Source organism: Pongo pygmaeus, chromosome 7, assembly GCF_028885625.2.
Source record: "Pongo pygmaeus isolate AG05252 chromosome 7, NHGRI_mPonPyg2-v2.0_pri, whole genome shotgun sequence".
Classification (NCBI taxonomy): domain Eukaryota; kingdom Metazoa; phylum Chordata; class Mammalia; order Primates; family Hominidae; genus Pongo; species Pongo pygmaeus.
Window position 1 is genome coordinate 79,712,079 of NC_072380.2, and position 21,021 is coordinate 79,733,099.

General features: G+C 42.4%; 1 protein-coding gene across 1 annotated transcript in view; it reads right to left on the reverse strand.

Annotated features, from left to right (window-relative positions):
- The window catches only part of CPA6 (carboxypeptidase A6), a 317,065-nt gene that overhangs the window by 194,868 nt on the left and 101,176 nt on the right, over positions 1-21,021 (reverse strand). Inside the window, exon 2 of the mRNA XM_054498415.2 lies at positions 4,044-4,119. Coding sequence (XP_054354390.2) covers positions 4,044-4,119 — 76 coding nt within the window. The remainder of the gene's footprint in view (positions 1-4,043; positions 4,120-21,021) is intronic.

A 21,021-nucleotide genomic window follows, 5' to 3' on the forward strand; every position in this document is an offset into this window, starting at 1 on the left:
GGATAGTTCACAACTTAGCAGTTTGTGAACTGCTATCTTGAGACCAGCAGAAGCACTTCTCTGACCTCTTCTGTGAACAGCTGGAGGAAACTCTTTGCTTTTAAAGTGCTCATCTGATTAGGTCAGGTCTGCCCTATGTCATTTCCCTTCTGCCATATAATGTAGCGTAATCAAAGGAATGGCTGTCCCATCATATTCACAGGCCCCTCCTTATCCTCAGGGGAGTGATTATTCAGGGCATGTACACCAGAGGGGATAGAAATCTTGGAGCTATCTTAGAATTCTGTCTATCACAGTGTGATTTAGGGAAGGAAGGCAACTAAAGGTTTCCTGGCAAACTCTCCTTCTTCCCTTCTAGAGGCAATGCACAGGGAATGCAAAGAAGCTGTTAGCAATGCCCATAATTCTGTCCCATTAGCTCCACAGGCCAGAAGATGACACACAGTCATATTCTTTTTTCTCTGCAGGCTGCTTTCTCTGCCTGGCCAGAATTGCTGCTTTCCATAGTACAAATGGTTTGCTTGGTTGAAATCATTTGAATTTAAAATGATATCAAGGTAACGCAATGCTTTTAGATAGAAATTTATCTAAACTCAATACCTTCAACTTCAATCCAATAAAACTCTTCTTTAGTGAAAGGAAATGAAGAAATGTACAAAAAAATTTAACAGAGCAGGTCTGAAAAATACTATCTTTAGAAAGGCCTGCTTGTAAAATTGGCCCTTGGCTGGCATTTGGAAAGCTGGATATCAGGAGGGTTACCACCACCCTAACTAATAAGAGTGATTCAATGTGCTCAGATTGTGCAAATAATATAGTACATGCTGAACACCTACTTTTCTTCTGGGAGTCTGGAATTTGGGTATGTGCTAGGCAGAGGGTATCCACATAACTTTACCTCAATAAAAACCCCAGGTATTGAGTCTTTAATGAACTTCCCTGGTAGACAACACTGCATGTTTGTTGTCACAGGTTGTTACTGATGGAATTGAGCACATCCTGTGTGACTCTATTGGGAGAGGCCTCTTGGAAGCTTGTGCTTCATTTCCCCTGGACTTCACCCAATACTCCTTTTTCCTTTGCTGATTTTGCTTTGTATCCTTTTGCTGTGACCAATCATAGCTGTGAGTAGGACTGTATGCTGAGTTTGGTGAGTCCTTATGCAACCCATTGAATGGGGGCATGGTCTTGGTGACCCCTGACTCTAGAGTTAAAGTAAATGATAATGATAATGATCACATTCTGAGTCTAGGTTCCACTGCCCTGCAAACTTGGCTTCAATCCTCTCCATTGTGAAGAAAATCAGAATAAACTGACTAGAGGCAAGAGGCAGGCCTCATTTGGGTCCTATAGGGCTTGACACCGACTAGATCCATGTTCCAATCCCATACTGTGGCCTGGGCAAGTTACTTAACTCTGTCTCTCTTCTTCTGTAAAACAGCAATAACAATAGACTTACTTCATAGGATTGTTAAAATGAGGCAATTTGTAGAAGCATGTAGCATTGTGGCTGAGAGGAGCTGGATGTGACTCTGCGGAGTGTAGAGCGCAGTTGATATCCTAATATTAAGCTTCTTTCTTCCCTTTACTCTGCTCCCTTCTTTCTCACCAGATCCCTTTCCCTCCATTCTCTCAGTTGTCCCCTAAGCTCCTTTACATCCAAACCATTTCCTCCCCCAGGTGGCCACCTTTCCTTGAGGATTAAATGAAAACAATGTGCAGGAATGATTTTCTTTAAATGCTTACCAAAAAGGGCCCAATGTAAATGTGTGGTCATCAGTGCCAGCAGCCCTATTTACAGTCTAGAGCTTTGATTCCATCTATGATGATTTCTGAGAGTTTATAAGTAACCCCTACAGTCCTCACAGATGTAATTTTATTGCTTTTGATAATGGTAAGTGATTATCACAAATATAACAGTGCAAGTTCATTACTTTGTAAGGCCTATCACGTAAATAGATTCACCAATGGTAGAAACATCCTTTGAGAAATATTTTGCTCTAATATTTTGTTCAGAATATCTGTTCCCTAAAACATTGGACTCCAAAATGAAAAGTGGGTATTTTTCTGGTGGTATATGAAAACACAATTTCAGTGGAGACGGAAACTTCCACTCAAAACTTGCTTTGCTTCTTTGCAATTAATAAGTTCCTGGTGGACTATTCAGAAAGTGTTCAGCTACAATTGCTGAAAAGGATGTCGTGGGGTGAAGAGGTTAACGATAGCCTCCTAGAAGCAGATTCCTGCCAGAAGAAAAGGAGGTTTAGGAAATGCTCAGTGACCATGGTCTCTCTGGTATTGCATAAAACAACCACAATTTGGGGATGGGTTCTTGCATCCTCACCCTGGGCCCTTGTAATAAGACACCATGCTTGAACTCAATACTATTTGTGTAGGGGCTGGGAATGAGGAGAAGACAGGGAATCAATAAACTCAATGTTCAAGACATCATTTGCAAATAAATTCAATATTTGAAGGGGAACATGCCAAAGAAAAAAATCAAACCATAAATAAAAGAAAAAAAGTTTGTTAATTACAAATATCTCCAGAAGCCACAATGTCTTCTTCCTCCCTCATTGCCTAACACTCCTTCAGGTAGGACTGTACTTCAGTCATGTAGGAAAAAACATTTTTCTATTTCATATTAAAGATTAATGAGGCCTGTTTGGTAATCTGCTTTGCTGTCCATTAAAATGAAGCCTAAACCACCACATAGTTTTTGGGCTAGCTTGTATTTTGGTAGGCATGGAAAAGAACCAATCATACCACACTTCTCATCGTAACTTTTAGGTAAAAGCTAACACTCAATTATATGCACTGATGGAGTTAGAGAAATTCTCTAACTCTAAAATCCATAAAGTTTATCAAAGATTGAATAATCAGAGCCTTCAACCTTTGCCAAGAAAACTCTCTTATCAGACCCACTGAAACATAGCAAAACTAATTAACTTGAATTTCTGGCTTTAATTTTTCCCCACCTCACTTCTGCTTCAAGTTTTAATTAAGAGGGAAGTGCCTAGATGATCAGTAGGAAGATTCAAGAAGAAAAAGAGAAGCTCTAGAAAACAGGAAACTGAATTCATTCCTTCATTAAGGAAAAATAACAACAAAACCACGTATTGAACTTCTAGGACATTCCAGACACTAAATAGAAATACAGCAATGAACAAAAAATAGATAAACTCTCTCATGAAATTTACATTCTACCTTGGAGATGGGTAGTAAATAGATAATGTGTCAGATAGAAAATTTTCTTTTCTTTTTTTTTTTTTCTTGAGACAGGGTTTCGCTCTGTTGCCCAGGCTAGAAAGCAGTGGCGACACAGCAAGACCCTGTCTCAAAAAAAAGAGACACTAGAGCTTACTGCAACCTCCTAGGCTCAAGTGATCCTCCCATCTCAGCCTCTCTAGTAGCTGGGACTACAGGCATGTGACACCACATCTGGTTAAATTTTTATATTTTTTTGTAGAGATGGGGTTTCACCATGTTGCCCAGGCTGGCCTTGAACTCCTAGGGTCAAGTGATCTGCCTGCCTTATCCTCCCAAAGTGCTGAGACTACAGGCATGAGCCACTGCACACAGCCAGACAATTTTTGAGTAGCCTTAAATATCCTTTAAAAGCTCTTTCGGCTGGGTACGGTGGCTCATGCCTGTAATGCCAGCACTTTGAGAGGCCGAGGCGGGTGGATCACGAGGTCAGGAGTTTGAGACCAGACTGGCCAACATAGTGAAACCCCATCTCTGCTAAGAGGCAGGAGAATTGCTTGAACCCAGGAGGTGGAGGCTGCAGTGAGCCGAGATCATACCACTGCACCCCAGCTTGGACAACAGAGTGAGACTTTGTCTTAAAATAAAATAAAATAAAATAAAATTAAATTAAATTAAAATAAAATAAAATAAAATAAAATAAAATCTCTTTCAAGTTTTCTCCTTAGCCTTTACTTTCTTGGCTAATAAATTCCAATTATTCAACTCCAGTCAGCAAATCCCTGTAAGCACACCACAAGCACAATTCCACCATAAGTGAGTAGATGTTCTATTACCTTAAGTTGATGGGATATTTTCTTCAGTGCATATGCTTCCTCTTCTGTTTTGGGAATAAATCTTACCACTTTATCACTACAAGATAAGAAAAGAAAGATGACAATTACTTTCGAAAATAAAGATATTAGTCATCTCTTTCTTACCTCTTAAAAAACTGCCTCTGCATTTAAGAAGAAAAACAGCAAAACTTTTCACTGGCCCAGTAAGTATTTTATCCAGTTTATTCTCTGATTGCATTGTTCTTTTCTTCTTATCTTAAAGCTATTTGGTGTTTCATCAGCTTTTGAAGATTACAAACTCACATTTAATGTTATAAATGCAGAAAAAGGCCAAAAACACAAGAAGAGTGGCAACAAGAGACAGGAACTTTCATGAGCTGCTCAGAGCAGACACCAAGAAGGAAAATTTCTTATGACAGAAGAAAGAAAAGTCATTCTTTTTTTAAACATAATGCTGAAAAGGAATGTGACTTTCAGTGAGAGGATGTGAAATCCACACACTAGGAAAGCTTCTGGTTTGAATTCTTCCCACATGGAGAACAGTAAGGAGAAGCCCATCTCTATGGGGCATCTCATTTCTCTGGTACAGAGCTTCCCACCCCAAATAAGAGGGCCGTCAGCGTTAGACACTGATGGCTGTAAATTTTTTAGTGATACAAATTAAAAATCAAAGTTTACAACTGTTACCGAAACACCAGGGATTTGGTCTAGGTCCTGCTGCTTTCTGCACATAAAGCAATCACCAAGAAGATGATTATTACCAAGAAAGAAGGCTTTAATTAGGTGCTGCAGCCAGGGAGATGGGAGCTCAGTCTCAAATCCATCTCCCTGATGGACAAAAACTACAGGTGTATATAGCAGGGAAGAAATGTAACAATGTGTACAAAACAGAAACTAGGGAGGAGCAAGAAAGCAATCATAATGAATGAGGGGTCTTGCATCCCACTGTCAGGATGTGATCTGGGGAGTTTCAGTTCTTTGATACTTTTTGATAGGCCTGAAGGTCACTTTCTGAGGAAGGAACTCAGATAAAACAAATATGTTTCAATCTTTAAGACCAGAAGAATCCATCTGTGTTTATAAAAAAAAATCTCTATAGGACTACTGGGTCAGTTTCACAACCACAAAGGTTTTATCACAGTTGAAATTATATTTGAACACAATATAAGGTTCTTTTTGTAAAGGTCCCGAATTACCTAAGATGACTTAAGGTGTTGCTGTGTCTGTCAGAAAGTTTCTCTTTGGGGGCCTTGTCTCCCAGGTGTGCCAGAAAAGTAGTCTATCAATTTCTAGGTGTGTCATGATGAGGACAGGTTGGGAAGCACAGCTCTAGCACATAATAATCACAACTATTCAATGTCTTTTGCATAGAGTAGATGCTTATTAAATATTAATGGATTGGCATAAAGGAGACTGCTGAGAGTAATTGGCTTCCAGAGGAAATATAAAGGAAAAACTAAGTAAATAAAGCACAGTAGGAATTAATATTTTTCATAACTCTCTATGGCATTTTACAATGATTAAAGATAAGGTAGAATATTATTAATAGAATATAAAGCAGAAAACAAGAACTCTACTATTTTCACCAACAACTTGTCTCTTCAACCCCAAAGGTGCACTGGGAATAAGAATGGAATTTGCATGATTTTGTCATTTTACTTCTTAGATGATGATATGATGTGGATTGTGTCCCCACCCAAATCTCATGTCCAATTGGAGGAGGGGCTGGTGGAAGATGATTGGTTCATGGGGGCATATTTTCCCCTTGTTGTTCTCGTGATAGTGAGCGATTTCTCACAAGATCTGATGGTTTAAAAGTGTATGTCACCTCCTTCTTTGCTCTCTCTTTCTCCTGCCACCATGTGGAGGTCCCTGCTTCCCCTTCTGCTATGATTGTAAGTTTCCTGAGGCCTCCCAGGCATGCTTTCTGTTAAGCCTGTGGAACTGTGAGTCAATTAAATCTATTTTCTTCGTAAATTACCCAGTCTCAGGTATTTCTTTATACTGGTGTGAGAGTGGGCTAATACAGATGGATAGCAGTTTCCAAGACTAAGTAAGGCTAATATGGAGAGCATCAGATCCCTAGAGATACTTCTGGACTTGCTGGGCAATGATTTTTTAGGGCTTTGTGTTTATTTCCAATCACGATAGCTTTATTATTTCAAATGATCCTGTAATAGCTCCTTTAGGCCTATGAATAAAAAGGCCCTTGGCTTGCTGATAATAAATTATCAGCAGCAGTCCATAAAATTTGTGTTTTATGGACTGCTACTCTAATAGAGCTTTACAGCTTTGATTTCCTCAAAATCACACAAACTACCTCTCAGTATCAATGTCATGAAGTTCATATTTCTGGAAAGAATAAAAGAAAGCACCGGGAAAAAATTATCAAGTCACTGTAAAACAAATCTAAATATAACCTTTGGAATTTAAATGTAACCACATCTCTTCTCTTTTCTGGTATACATTTCTCTGACCTGTGTTTTTCCTGGATTCACCATACCCTGGCCTTTCTCATCTGACCCAATACAATTCTTGGCAGAGAAAGCAAGCTTGGCTGGGTGATACGGCTGTTTTGATGGATGGATCACTTGACAGCTTGCTGAAAAACACCTCCATCTGGGGCCTTGTCAGCTCCTCAAGAGTGCAAGAAAAGCAATCTGTAGCTGTTTTACAGCCATGAGAATAACTTTTTTTTTTTAAAGATGGATAATTCAATCTGGCAATCAGTTTCTCTTCTGCAAATAAGTACAGGATACAAAGAAACTACCCTTGGGATTATTTAACCCTGAAAGTGATTGCTCAAATCCAGTTTTCTTATTTTTGTTACAAAAAGTTCACTTCATCCCAGCCTTTGGAAATTCTCAGGTGTGACTTTAGAAATGAATTTATTACTGTTTGATAACTTATCAAAGGACAGAGAATAAGGAAGGCAATGTAGAAAGACCCATGAAATGTCATACTCTTTAGTGAACCAGTAAATTATATTGATGGAATGACGGGTAACCAAAGCCCAACAAGAGCTCTTTATTCAGCATGTGAAAAGCACATGACCCCCAAATGCCCTGTTTGTTTCACCAAACGAAAAGCTTACTCTCCCTAAATCTGATAGCTAGTGTTTTTTGAAGTGGTGAATAATTTGGTGCTAGAAACAGGGAAGTTTCAGGTAGTCTACTGGAACTTAGAAAAACTAACCATGCAAAACTATCAGAGGAGGTGAGCTTAGAGGCTTTTCCTTATAACTTATCAGGTTTTTTTTTTTTTTTTTTTTTAAGTGTTAGGTGGTAACAACAACTTAAGACCCTTTGGCTACCCTTTGGGGTTAAGATGAGGGAATCAAATAATTGAATATGGGTTGAGGTTAGAAAGACTACTGGGCAAACAGCTGCTCGTATGCACATATATTTCTAACTTAGCCTATATAAAGTTGTCCAAAGAAAGACAGCATAAGCATTTTTAATTTTAGTTTAAGGATGTCTTATAGATGAAGCAGGACATCCCAGATAACTAGTCTCCGAGGAATTACTAACACTTATTAATCCATGATATGCTCACATTTTGTTCCTTTGCCCTACAAGACAAATGAGGTTATGTAGCTATAAAGCCCACATTGAGTCTGGTTGTGAGTTTGACTAATAATCCTGCTGTACAGTAGCAACCACGTGAATAAGACAATAGTAAATAAATGTAATCAGTTCAAAAAGTATTACCGAATGCTTTCTAAGCATGTATGCACCTAGAGAAAATTCAGAAAGGGAACACGATCTCCAACTTTATATTATGTCTGGGTCTCAGTTTCTTCACTGGAGGAGTGAGGGATGATCTCCCAGCTGCCTTCCAACATGGTGAAAACCCATCTCTACTAAAAATACAAAAATTAGCTGGGCGTGGTGGTGTGTGCCTGTAGTCCCAGCTACTTAGCAGGCCGAGGCAGGAGATTTGCTTGAACCTGGGAGGCGGAGATTGCAGTGAGCCGAGATTGAGCCACTGCACTCCAGCCTGGGCGACAGAGCGAGACTCCGTCTTAAAAAAAAAAAAAAAGTTCTAAGACTGTGTTGCCTGGGTTTGACACCTCCCATATTGATTGCCATTCTTCTGTGCCTTGACTGTGCAGCAGCTAAGGAAGAGTATCTCTGTCCTCTTAGCAACCCGAAAGTCCTGTTGAAAGACAGATGCGAAGCTTCAGACGTTTCCTTGTGGCTCCTGGCATGACCTTTTACAACTGATTCCATTATGAAATCCTAAACTTCTTTGTATGTTACAGAATTTATGAACCTACACTTGTAAAAATTAAAATATTACAGAGCATATGAAATGATAAAGTTCTCTTCCAACTCCAAGCCTTCTATCTTCCCTTTGTAGCCACTGTTAACAGTTTTCTTGTGTATCACTCTGAACTCTTTTCTGCATTAATACACATACACGCAGTGTTTGTTTTACAGCATTTATTAACACTAATTTGCTTTTATCTTTTACTCCATATGTTGGTTTTAAAATATAATAAGTTCTTGATTAACATCAATGATAAGTTCTTAGAAATTGTGACTTTATGTGAAACAGTGTATAACAAAACCGATTTTACCATAAACTAACTGATATAAGCAAGTTAAGTTTCTATGGGCATATTTCTGGTCATGAAAAAATCACCAGGCCGGGTGCGGTGGCTCATGCCTGTAATACCAGCACTTTGGGAGGCTGAGGCGGGTGGATCACAAGGTCAAGAGATTGAGACCATCCTGGCCAACATGGCAAAACCCCATCTCTACTAAAAATACAAAAATTATCTGGGTATGGTGGCACATGCCTGTGGTCCCAGCTACTCTGGAGGCTGAGGCAGGAGAATCGCTTGAACCCGGCAGGCAGAGGTTGCAGTGAGCCGAGATCGTGCCACTGCACTCCGGCGTGATGACAGAGTGAGACTCCATCTCGAAACAAACAAACAAACCCCCCCCCCCCGCAAAAAAAAAACAAAAAGAAAAATCACCAAATTTCTAAATAAAGACCCATAGCTGGGTGTGGTGACTCATACCTGCAATTCCAGGACTTGGGAGCCTGAGGTAGGAGAATAGCTTGAGGCCAGAAGTTTGAGACCAACCTGGACAACATAGTGAGACCCTGTCTCTGCAAAAATAAATAAATAAAAAAATAGCTGGGCATTGTGGCACATACATATAGTCCCAGCTACCTGGGAGGCTGAGGCAGGAGGATCACTCAAGCTAAGGAGCTGGAAGCTGCAGTGAGCTATGATCAAGGCATTTTGTCCAGCCTGGGTGACAAAATGAGACCCTGTCTCAAAAAAAAAAAAAGAAGAAGACCCAAAGTACTTCTAATATTAAACATTGAAATAAATGTGAACTATATATATATTTAAGAAAAATTAATAAAGACAAGTAAGATTATGTACTCAATTTTTGGTGAATCTGTGAGGGATAGTGGTTGTTGCAGTGGTGGGTTAAATCAAGGAATAGATGTTTGCAAAGCTAAAATATGAACACCTCTTCCCAACATGCAGTTCAAACAAACAATAACAAATATAGTGGGTTTGCTGAGGGCTTCTGTACTGCATCATTTATTGTCATGCCTTTGTATGATTTTGCCTATGAGTTTTTATTTTACAATACTTTGTATTCATTCCTGGCTGGGCATGGTGGCTCACACCTGTAATCCCAGTACTTTGGGAGGCCGAGGCAGGTGGATCACGAGGTCAGGAGATGGAGACCATCTTGGCTAACACGGTGAAACTCTGTCTCTACTAAAAATACAAAAATTAGCTGGGCGTAGTGGCAGACATCTATAGCACCGGCTACTTGGGAGGTTGAGGCAGGAGAATGGCGTGAACTTGTAGCGAGCTGGGAGGCAGAACTTGTAGTGACCCAAGATCGCACCACTACACTCCAGTCTGGGAGACAGAGTGAGAATCCGTCTCAATTGAAATAATAATAATAATAATAATAATTTGCATTCATTCCTTAATTCATTTTCCAACCCACTTATTCTAGTTCAGGGTCATGAGTGGCCAGAGCTTATCCCTGCAGCTCAGGACACAAAGTGGAAACTGACTCTGGATAGGACGCCATCCATCACGGGGTGCACTCACACACCCATGCTCACTCAGCCTGGGACCATGTAGACATGCTGATAAACCTAACAGGTGCAGCTTTGGGATGTGGGGGGAAACTGAGTACCTAAAGAAAACCTACACAGACATGGGGAGAACATGCCAACTCCTCACAGACAGTGGCCCTGGTGGGAACTGATTTTTTTTTTCTTGTCAAAACTATAGCAAAATAATGTTGAATGAAAAACAACGTTATTCTAGGACCTGCTGTACCACCTTTTAAATAAATGGCTGGATTTTATATGCTAATGAGAGGTGACAGTGTGCTGGCAGCCCTTGCTCACACTCGGTGCCTCCTCGGCCTCAGCGCCCACTCTGGCCATGCTTGAGGAGCCCTTCAGCCCGCCGCTGCGCTGTGAGAGCCACTCTTTGGGCTGGCTGAGGCTGGAGCTGGCTCCCTCTGCTTGAGGGGATGTGTGGAGGGAGAGGCATGGGCAGGAATCAGGGCTGCGCCTGGTGCTAGCCGGCTAGTGTGAGTTCCGGGTGGCCGTGGGCTCGGCGGGCCCGCACTTTGAGCAGCCAGCTGGTGCTGCCAGCCCAGGGCAGTGAGAGGCTTAGCACCTGGGCCAGCAGCTGCGGAGGGTGCACCGGGTCCCCCAGCAGTGCCGGCCCACTGGTGCCATGCTCGAATTCTCGCCAGGCCTCAGCTGCCTCTCTGAGGGGCAGGGCTCGGGACCTGCAGCCCGCCATGCCTGAGCCCCCCTCCCTGACTCCCGCATGGCCCGAGCCTCCCCAACATGCACCGCCCCCTGCTCCACAGTGCCTGGTCCCATGGACCACCCAAGGGCTGAGGAGTCCGGGCGCATGGTGCAGAACTGGCCGGCAGGTCCGCCCGCGGCCCCGGCATGGGAATCTACTAGGCAAAGCCAGCTGGGCTCCTGAGTCAGGTAGGGACTTGGAGAACTGTTATGTCTAGCTGGAGGATTGCATATGCACCAATCAGCACTCTGTATCTAGCTTGGGGTTTGTGGATGCACCAATCAGCACTCTGTATCTAGCTAATCTGGTGGGGACTTGGAGAACTTTTATGTCTAGCTAGAGGATTGTAAATGCACTAATCAGCACTCTGTGTCTAGCTAAAAGATTGTAAATGCACCAATCAGCACTCTGCATCTAGCTCAAGGTTTGTAAACACACCAATCAGTGCTCTGTGTCTAGCTAATCTGGTGGGGACTTGGAGAACGTTTATGTCTAGCTAGAGGATTGTAAATGCACCAATCAGCACTCTGTGTCTAGCTTAGGGATTGTAAACGCACCAATCAGCACCCTGTATCTAGCTCAAGGTACGTAAATGCACCAATCAGTGCTCTGTGTCTAGCTAATCTAGTGGGGACTTGGAGAACTTTTGTGTCTAGCTCAAGGTTCATAACTGCACCCATCAGCACCCTGTCAAAACGGACCAATCAGCTCTCTATAAAATGGACCAATCAGCAGGATGTGGGTGGGGCCAGATAAGGGAATAAAAGCAGGCTGTCAGTGCTAGCAGCAGCAACCCACTAGGGTCCACTTCCATGCTGTGGAAGCTTTGTTCTTTTGCTCTTTGCAATAACTCTCGCTTCCGCTCACTCTTTGGGTCTGCACTGCCTTTAATGAGCTGTAACACTCACCGCGAAGGTCTGCAGCTTCACTCCTGTGGCCAGCAAGACCATGAACCCACTGGGAGGAACGAACAACTCCAGAAGGGAGGAATGAACAACTCCAGAGGTGCCACCTTAAGAGCTGTAACACTCACTGTGAAGGTCTGCAGCTTCACTCCTGAAGCCAGTGAGACCACGAACCCACTAGAAGGAAGAACCTCTGAACATGTCCGAACGTTAGAAGGAAACAACTCTGGACACACCATCTTTAAGAACTGTAACACTCACCGTGAGGGTCCGCGGCTTCATTCTTGAAGTCAGTGAGACCAAGAACCCACCAATTCTGGACACATTAATATTTTTTTCAGAGTTTTATAACTATATTCACAAGGAAGCATTTTTTTTAAAAAAAAACTTTTTATAAACCTTTAAAAAATGATACTCTGTGTGTGTGTGTGTTTTCTCAGAGACAGTCTCGCTCTGTCATGCACGCTGGAGTGCAGTGGCATGATCACAGCTCACTGTAACCTCGAACTTCTGAGCTCAAGTGATCCTCCTACCTCAGCCTCCCAAGTAGCTGGGACTACAGGTGTGCACTACCCTGCCCAGCTAATTAAAAACTTTTTTTAAGAAATGGGGTCTTAGTATGTTGCCCAGGCTACTCTCAAACTCCTGGACTCAATATATCCTCGCACCTCAGCCTCCTTAGTAGCTGGGAATACAGGTGTGTGCCACCACGCCCAGCTAATTAAAAAAAATTTTTTTTAGAGATGGGGTCTCAGTATGTTGCCCAGGCTACTCTCGAACGCCTGGACTCAAGTAATCCTCCTATCTTGGCTTCCCAAAGTTCTGGGCTTACAGGTATGAGCCATTGTACCAACCCTCATGTTTTAATATGTGATGTTCTCATTGATGTTCAGATCTAATAGTTGACAATTGAGTTTTTAGTCCTTCTTTACTAAAGAGCTATTTTGAAGAATGTTAAAAAATATATCAAGCAGTGAGATGTATTTTGGGTGGGAAGAATTATTTTTGTTACTGTTTTATTATCTTGAAGTAAGAGAAGGTGGCCCATATGATATCTACTTTGTAGACTTCATTGCATTGCTATTTATGACCTAATATGTATGCAAGTTCTAGTAATAGTACACAAATATTTGAAAAGAATATCTTTCTTATATAAAAAGTTCTATATATACCTATTAAGCATATTGATTATATGATTTTCCTTTTCTCTGTCCTTATTTTTCTGCTGAATTTGACAATTTGAGCCAATTTTACTCAATATACCTATATAATTTTAGATTTGTCAATTTACTTTTGAATATAAAAACTTTTGATTCATATATTTTGATGTGTGTTAACTGTATATAAGCTCATGATGACTACATCTTCTGGACAGAATAAAACTTTTACTCCTATAAAGTTTTCTTAGAAAAACTCTTCTTTGGTTTATTTTATGCTCTTTTTCCTAAATTCCATTTTTTCCCCCATAGGATTGCCACTCCTGCTTTCTTTTCGTTTGCCTGGCATTTTTAACTGGAAATTTTACTTATTCACATTAATTGTAATACATAATATATGTGACTTTATTCTTATAATTTTTATTTTTTGTTTGTTGTAGGTTCTTATTGCCCTTTTCTTCCTCTTTCTTGGATTAATCAATTTTCTGGGCTGGGCGCGGTGGCTCACGCCTGTAATCCCAGCACTTTGGGAGGATGAGGCGGGCAGATCACGAGGTCAGGAGATCAAGACCATCCTGGCTAACATGGTGAAACCGCGTCTCCACTAAAAATACAAAAAATTAGCCGGGCGTGGTGGTGGGCGCCTGTAGTCCCAGCTACTCAGGAGGCTGAGGCAGGAGAATGGCATGAACCCGGGAGGCAGAGCTTGCAGTGAGCAGAGATCGTGCCACTGCACTCCAGCCTGGGCGACAGAACGAGACTCCATCTCAAAAAAAAAAAAAAAAAAAAAATCAATTTTCTTTGTCAGATTTTTCTTATCTAGTGGTTTGCAAGTTATGCACCTTCTGTGTATTCTTGATTTTTTCGTATTTTACAAACATACTTTGAGATACTGTTTTCTTCATGTCTAGAATGTCTCTGTAATTTGTCCCCTTGAACAAGATAAGACTTTAAGAATCTTTTTTTCTCTATCCTTCTCCCCCCAAATGTTTTCCTCCTTCTTTGCTCCATGTTTTGTTAAAATCATCTGGAATTTTTGTTGCATATTGTATCTAAGTGCGGATATGTGAGTTGTTTCCCCTTGAAGTTCGTATGTTGAAGTCGTAACTCCCTCAATCCAAGAATGTGACTGCATTTGAAGATAGGGTCTTTAAACAGGGAATTGAATTAAAATGACATCATTAGGGTGTTTTTCCTAATCCACTAGTATTAAAAACACTTAAACTTCAGATATTTCATTTTTTTCATTCCTTTTTCCAAGTCACTGAATTTTATTATTATTATTATTATTATTATTGTTATTAATTTTGAGACGGAGTCTTGCTCTGTCACCCAGGCTGGAGTGCAGTGGTGCTATCTCGGCTCACTACAAGCTCCGCCTCCTGGGTTCTCACCATTCTCCTGCCTCAGCCTCCCGAGTAGCTGGGACTACAGGCGCCCGCCACCATGCCCGGCTAATTTTTTGTATTTTTAGTGGAGAAGGGGTTTCACCGTGTTAGCCAGGAAGGTCTTGATCTCCTGACCTTATGATCCGCCCGCCTCGTCCTCCCAAAGTGCTGGGATTACAGGCGTGAGCCACACTGGATTTATTTTGTAGGATCCACTTCCTTCTTCACTTTGTGGGGAGAAAGAGAGTAAGGTTAGATTACAATCTGGGCTCCACCACTTGATGTGCACCCTTGGCCAAAATGCTTAAACACTTAGAGCCAATGAGTCCTAATCCTTAAATTGAGGGGAAGCACCAATATACCATCGCATACTTTTTTTGTGAAAATTATTTCATCCAGCACATTTATGAAGGTTACATTATGTTCCAGGCACAGTAGTAGATGCCAGGGAGACAGCAGTTCCTGCTGGTGATGAGTTTATAGTCACAATCCCTGTGAGATATCGTCTGGAAAATAACTAATTTATAGCCTCTCAATACATAGTAGCTAGTGGCATTACTTCTACAGGAAAATATTCTTCTAGTTCTTTTTTTAGAAATGGTCTCACTCTGTTGCCCAGGCTGGAGTACAGTGGCACCATCATGACTCACTGCAGCCTCAACCTCTCAGGCTCAAGCATCCTCCTGTCTCAACCTCCCAGGTAGCTAGAACAACAGGTGTGAACCACTATGCCCTGCTATTTAAAAAAAAAATTTTTGTAGACAGGGTCTTGTTATGTTACCCAGGCTGTTCTCTAACTCCTGCGCTCAACTGATCCTTCCACCTTGGCCTCTTATAGTGTTGGGTTTACAGGCCTAAGCCACTGCACCCAGCCTAGAACTTAAAGCACTGATAAGATGCTTTTCCAAGTTTGCTCCACTGTGAACACCACAAAAAACATGACACAATTTGATTCCGAATACATTCAACCTTTGTGTTGTTGCTGCTGGCATTTTTTTCTTTCCCTTTGCATGGATATTTGAACCTAATCTCTGATCAGTGCCTTAATTTGGGATTTACTATTTTCTCTCTGCTCAGGCAGCTCTTTGGCATCTGAGAAATGCACATATTGGATGGTCTCATTTTCTACAATGGTAACTGGGGATATAGAACACTTTATATAAAAGAAAAAGGGGCTGGGCATGGTGGCTTATGCCTGTAATCCCAGCACTTTGGGAGGCCAAGGAGGGGGGAATCACCTGAGGTCAGGAGTTTGAGCCCAGCCTGACCAACATGGTGAAACCCTGTCTCTAGTAAAAATACAAAATTAGCTGGGTATGGTGGTGCATGCCTGTAATTCCAGCTACTTGGGAGGCTGAGGCAGAAGAATCACTTGAACCTGGGAGGTGGAGGTTGCAGTGAGCCAAGATCACGCCACTGCACTCCAGCCTGGGCAACAAAGAGTGAAACTCAAAAGAAAAAGAAAAAATAATGTCAGAGAAAGTCCTGTGGAGATGTTTTCTCTATTGTTATAAGCCACACATGTTCAATTTGTCAATACTTCCAAAGACCAAACTTACCTAGATGTAGTAAAGGATTTCTAATGTTGCCCTTCACAAGGGACCAGAATAGATGACTGCAGTGATGATTTTTGCTGCTCCTCCAAATCTATTTTCCTGTCTGAAACCCTAAAAGGACTTTGATTCTGCTCAGATATTCACCCTATCCCCATATCAGGACTGAGTCCCGATTAGCCACTCAGAGCTTGGATATCCCTTGGCAACTTTTGTTGGTTTGGGGGTAGATGTGTGGTATAAATTAGCCCAATCAGATTTAAGGGAAGGATTATTCAAAGGGGGTGGAAGGATTCTCTCTCGTTGAAAGTAAACAAGCAAATATGCAATTCTGCATGCCATTGGCAGCCTAAAATTATGAGGTAGATTCACCCCAAGCTCACTGTGGACTCAAGTAGAGAGACAAAATGAATCTGTGTCTGCAGTGATCTTGTTGAATCAACCAACTTTTAAGCTTGTTCTGCTGCTGGACTTCCTGTTGTATAATACATTTTAAAATTATGTAGGGCAGTTTGAGTCAGGTATTTTCTTACTCGTAACCAAAAGCACCCTGTAAAACAGTAAGTTTACTTTGGGTATTTTTAGAGGAATAAGAGAAACCAATGGAATAATTAAATTCACTGTTAAATCAGTTTTCACAGGTGAGAATATACATATTGGCACTCTTTATTTCCTCCCCAAGTCCCTCTCTCTAAAACATCCCTTTAATTTTGATGGCAGCTTAAAAAACCGTGTGTTTTCAGAAGGAAAGATTTAGGGTACTCCATAACTAAGGCTCATCTCATATTCTCAAGGAAAATAGGACAGTTTAAAATATTTGCTGAACTTTATGAAAGCTTGTATCCTGTGGAAAAGTTAATAATAGGATGTTCACTTACTTAAAAAAAATGTCATCCCCGAGCACAAAGAAATCCGTTAGGTAATTCCACCTAGAAAAATTAATGTGCACATGCAGATTCTCTATTATAAAGTGCTTGGGTCTCAGAGCTGCATTTCCTTTGTTGAAAGAGTATGTTTTGATGCACATGAAAAATTTCATTAAAAAGCAATAAATAAGAGACAACTTGGCAGAGCATGCTCTAGAGAGCTAAATGGATTCTCCCTTCTTTGGTTATGGTTTATAGTTGCAATATAAAGTACTTGGAACATGAAGAATCTCCCTGGGGCAGTTTGCTTAGGACATGAAGATTTAGACTTTACTCTTGGATTAAAGTTAGGCAGAAGTAATGACTTTATTTTTGGTGGTGGTTGTTGTTGCAGTTAATTTAACAGCAGAGAAAAGAAAAACATGTAATCTTCAGAAGCCTCACAGCTGCACTTCACTTTATAACAGAAATTTTCTCATGGTATCTCACACATAATGGTTGATCAATAAATATTTGCTGAGTTGAATTGAAATTGGCTTTTTGTAAACCACATCATCTTTTAAATGCCTGAAATGGGCTTCCATTATATGCTTTGAGAATTTCTTCTCCCATTAGCATAAATCAGAGAGGAGAAAAAGCAATAACATGTAATAATGTAATGAAATTAATTTCTTATAATAAGATATTATCTCACTATGTCTCAAGGACTTGCTATATATTGTGTGAAATCATTGTATCACACTTTGATTTAATTCTTTCTTGTTATATTTAAGGATGGGACTCAGTCTGAGAAAAATGTTTCCACGGTGGAGAACAAACTATTTATTCAATACTTATCCATGTAGCAAATTATTCCATGCAAGTTTCTGGTGTGAGGAAAAGGGAAAGGAGTTACAAAGCATAGGGGAACATCAAAGATGTATAATCTAATTGGGTACATAAGACAAATAATACCTTATTATTATAAGGTAACATGTGGCAAATGCTTCATAAACTACATAGAAAATATGTAGTAAAAAGGTTTAGCTGCAGTGATCAGAGAAAAACATGTGAAAAGATTTGATACTTAAAACTAAGAAGATTTGGGGGCTCAGTAGATTGATGGCCATCAGCAATACATTAGTTTAGTGGTTTTGAAATTAGAGCATATGTAAGATTCACCTAGGAATTTATCTGCCAGCATAATTTGTTGGGCTCAATACCCTGAAATATCCTTCCAGAAGAAAGCCCTTAATAATGCTAGAAATTTTGTGTGTGTGTGTGTGTGTGCATGCATGCATGTGTGTTTGTGTGTGTATGTGGTATATCACTTAATATACAAGACTGGCAATACAGTAAGAGAAATTCAAAGATGCCCAACACAATGAGTGAAGCTAACACTGGGGCCAGTGGTTATCCTGACTGAGGAGCACCTTGGTAGCCCCTGAATGCCCTGGAGTTTGAGCAAGGTGGGAATTCAGACCACAGACTCCCGTATAAAGCCTTAAAGATAAAACCTTAGTGAAAAGATGACTAGAAAAAAATGCCTTGTGACAGGAGAAAGGAGGAAAACTTGTTTGTCTTGAACTTGGGTCTAGGTAGGAAAAATATAGTCAATAGTGAGAATTTAAAACCATAGCTAGCCCTCCAGCAGGATTAGGAATGAAATTCAACCTAGAAAATAAACCTAATAAACCTAGTAAAATCGATATGGTCCAAAACCTCCAAACTAAGAATTTGTGTTAAAGTAGTCATCTGGTTAGAAGTTCCCTGTAGTCCTCACTGTGGTGTGCTGCTCAAATCACCCTGCAGAACAGAGGTCTTCGTTGTCCTGGCTGCAAAGTATTGCCTGCTGATGGCTCACAGCTGAGTTCTTCTTAAGCAATTGCTTTTGGCTGAAGGGAAGTGCTTCATCTAAGAGGAAGACCACTCCCCCAGGGGCAGCGTATGCTGAGGTGCAAAGGCCTGGTCCCCTTTCCTCAATTTGAGACATTACTGAAGGACCAATCCAGCTTTAGAGTTTCCCATGAAAACTGTTGAGATGACATTTCAGTTCAAATCTCCCTCTGTCCTCAGTTTCTTTCATTTCCTTGCAGATGTTTTTGTGAGAGTACTCCCTAATAAAGTGACTCCATGCAAGCCTCTTTTTCAGTCTATTTCCTGGGGGACCTTAGCCTGTGATGTGCCTTGCCCCTAGGGTCCCAAAACAAATGCAGATCATTTCTGGAGGAATCTATCTTAAAACCAGGTCTCAAAGTACTCCCATAAAGTTCCAACAAATAGGAGCTCACTATCAAAAATTATAAAGCACATCAGAAAATAAGCCAACAAGAGCAAAAGCCAGTATAAACAACAAAGAGCAGAATTAAGCCTGTAGAGCCTACTGATGTTGAAATTGTCAGATAGTGCAGGGGTTGGAAAGTTTTTCTCTAAAGAGCCCCATGGTAAATATTTTAGGTTTGCTGGCCATACAGTCTCTATTGCTACTGTTATGGGATTCTTGGGGTGTTGCTTCACCAGCTGGAAACCTCTGTGGCCAATGGTGCCTTTGCCTGAGTTTTGCTTTGGCCTGCTGGTCTCCTTCTGTCCTCTCAGTCTGGCAGGCTGTGCTTGGCTCCCGCTACTGGCCAGGATCCCATGCCTGCCAAGGGTGAGCCAGACATGGAGCTACAAGGGGTATGTGAGTGAATGTGGGGTCCAGCTACTGCACACAGCTAGGCACACACTGCAGTGGGCCAGGCAGCTGCAGATGCTGGTATGGGCACCAGCTCCCTACAAGGCTGTGACTGGACAAGGGGTACCATAAGCAGCTTCCACAGCTGACACCAGGGAACATGGTGTGGTGCCTGGAAGCTTGGGATGCCAGGAACTGCAGAGCCCTAAAGAGGGTATCACAGCCCTGGCTTGGGGAGCTCCTAGGTCTGGGCTCCCTAAAGGGCTGCAGCTCTTCTCTCCTTCTCTCTTTCTTGTCACCCACAACGTGGTGGGCAAGGGGTGTGTTTCAGCCCTATTTGTGTTACAGCTCTTTTAGCTCCACCATTTGGCAGGTGCTGAGTTCTTGTCCTGTGTCCAGGAAGAATGAGGTACGCAGACAAGTGTAGGGTGAGTAAGACGAAGAGGAGCTTTACTGAGTGATAGAATAGCTCAGAGGAGACCTATAGTGGGTAGTTCCTCTCTATAGCCAGGGTGTCCTGACAAGTGTTCAGCTCTCAGCAGAGAGGGTAGCTACTCTCTGCAGCTGGTCATCCTGTCTCTTCAGCTCTCAGCAGAGAGGAGACCCTGGGGTGGGTAGCTTCTCTCTGTAGCTGGTCGTCCCATCATCTCCTTGAGTCTTGGGCTTTTATGGGCCTCAGAGGGGAGGAAGTATGTGCCAGTTGGTCCATGGGCAGCCATGGGTGGGCGTGGAAAAGGCACCACAAGTTCCCACTCTGGTCTGTGGGACTGGGAGCCTGGCCCCCAGGCTTTGGCTCCCCCTAGCTTGGAGGTTGGGCTTCACCAGGGATCTGCCCCCTTCTGCCCAGGAGCCTGTCTGCCTCCTGCTGCCATTCATGGCACCCAGGCTATTTGTGCCAAGGAGTGCCTGCAGGCCAGCACCGAGCTGCCTTCAGTACCCCTTTGGCCTCCCTCCAGTGCTTGTTGGTGCCCAAAATCCAGAGGGGGTCGAGGTGGCAGGAAGCTGGTGTGTTAGCACTGCCTCAAGTGTGCACACATCTGGCCGGGTTTCAAAATTGCCTGGGCTCAGCCTCAACTTTGCTCCATGAATGGAGCAAGAACTAACAGTGGGGAGAAGTCAGACAGCAGGAGCAGGCCCCCAGGAGTGTAGAGATGCCTGGGTCTGCACCTGTGGGTTGGGCGACTGTTGCTGTGCCTGGGAGGGTAGGGGTCCTGCCTATTCCTGGCTCCCAAGAGCACAGGGGTGCCTGGGTCTCAGCCTCGGCTTGGGCAGCTATAGTTGTGCCTGGGGAGCTCCTGCCCCACCAACTTGAAAGGGGCGGCCCTTCAGCTTGTCCTGGGCTCCCACTTGTCCCCAGCTCCTGCCCACTCTGTGGAGTGTACAGTCCCAGCCCTACCTCCTCTCTGCATTTTCCCCAGCAGCAGCAGTGGCAGCCTCTGGCCAACCCCACATGAGTGAACCCGACACTCCTGGGGCCAGCCCTGTGAATTCTGGCTGTGCCTTCAGCAGGGTGCTCATGGACTCCCGGGATGCGGCAGTGAGTGAGGTTGAGGCAGCGACAGAGGCTCTGGGCCTGGAAGCACGTCCTGCCCAGCCATGCAAGGGTGCGGGTCATGCAGTTGGCTGCCTCAGGGACATG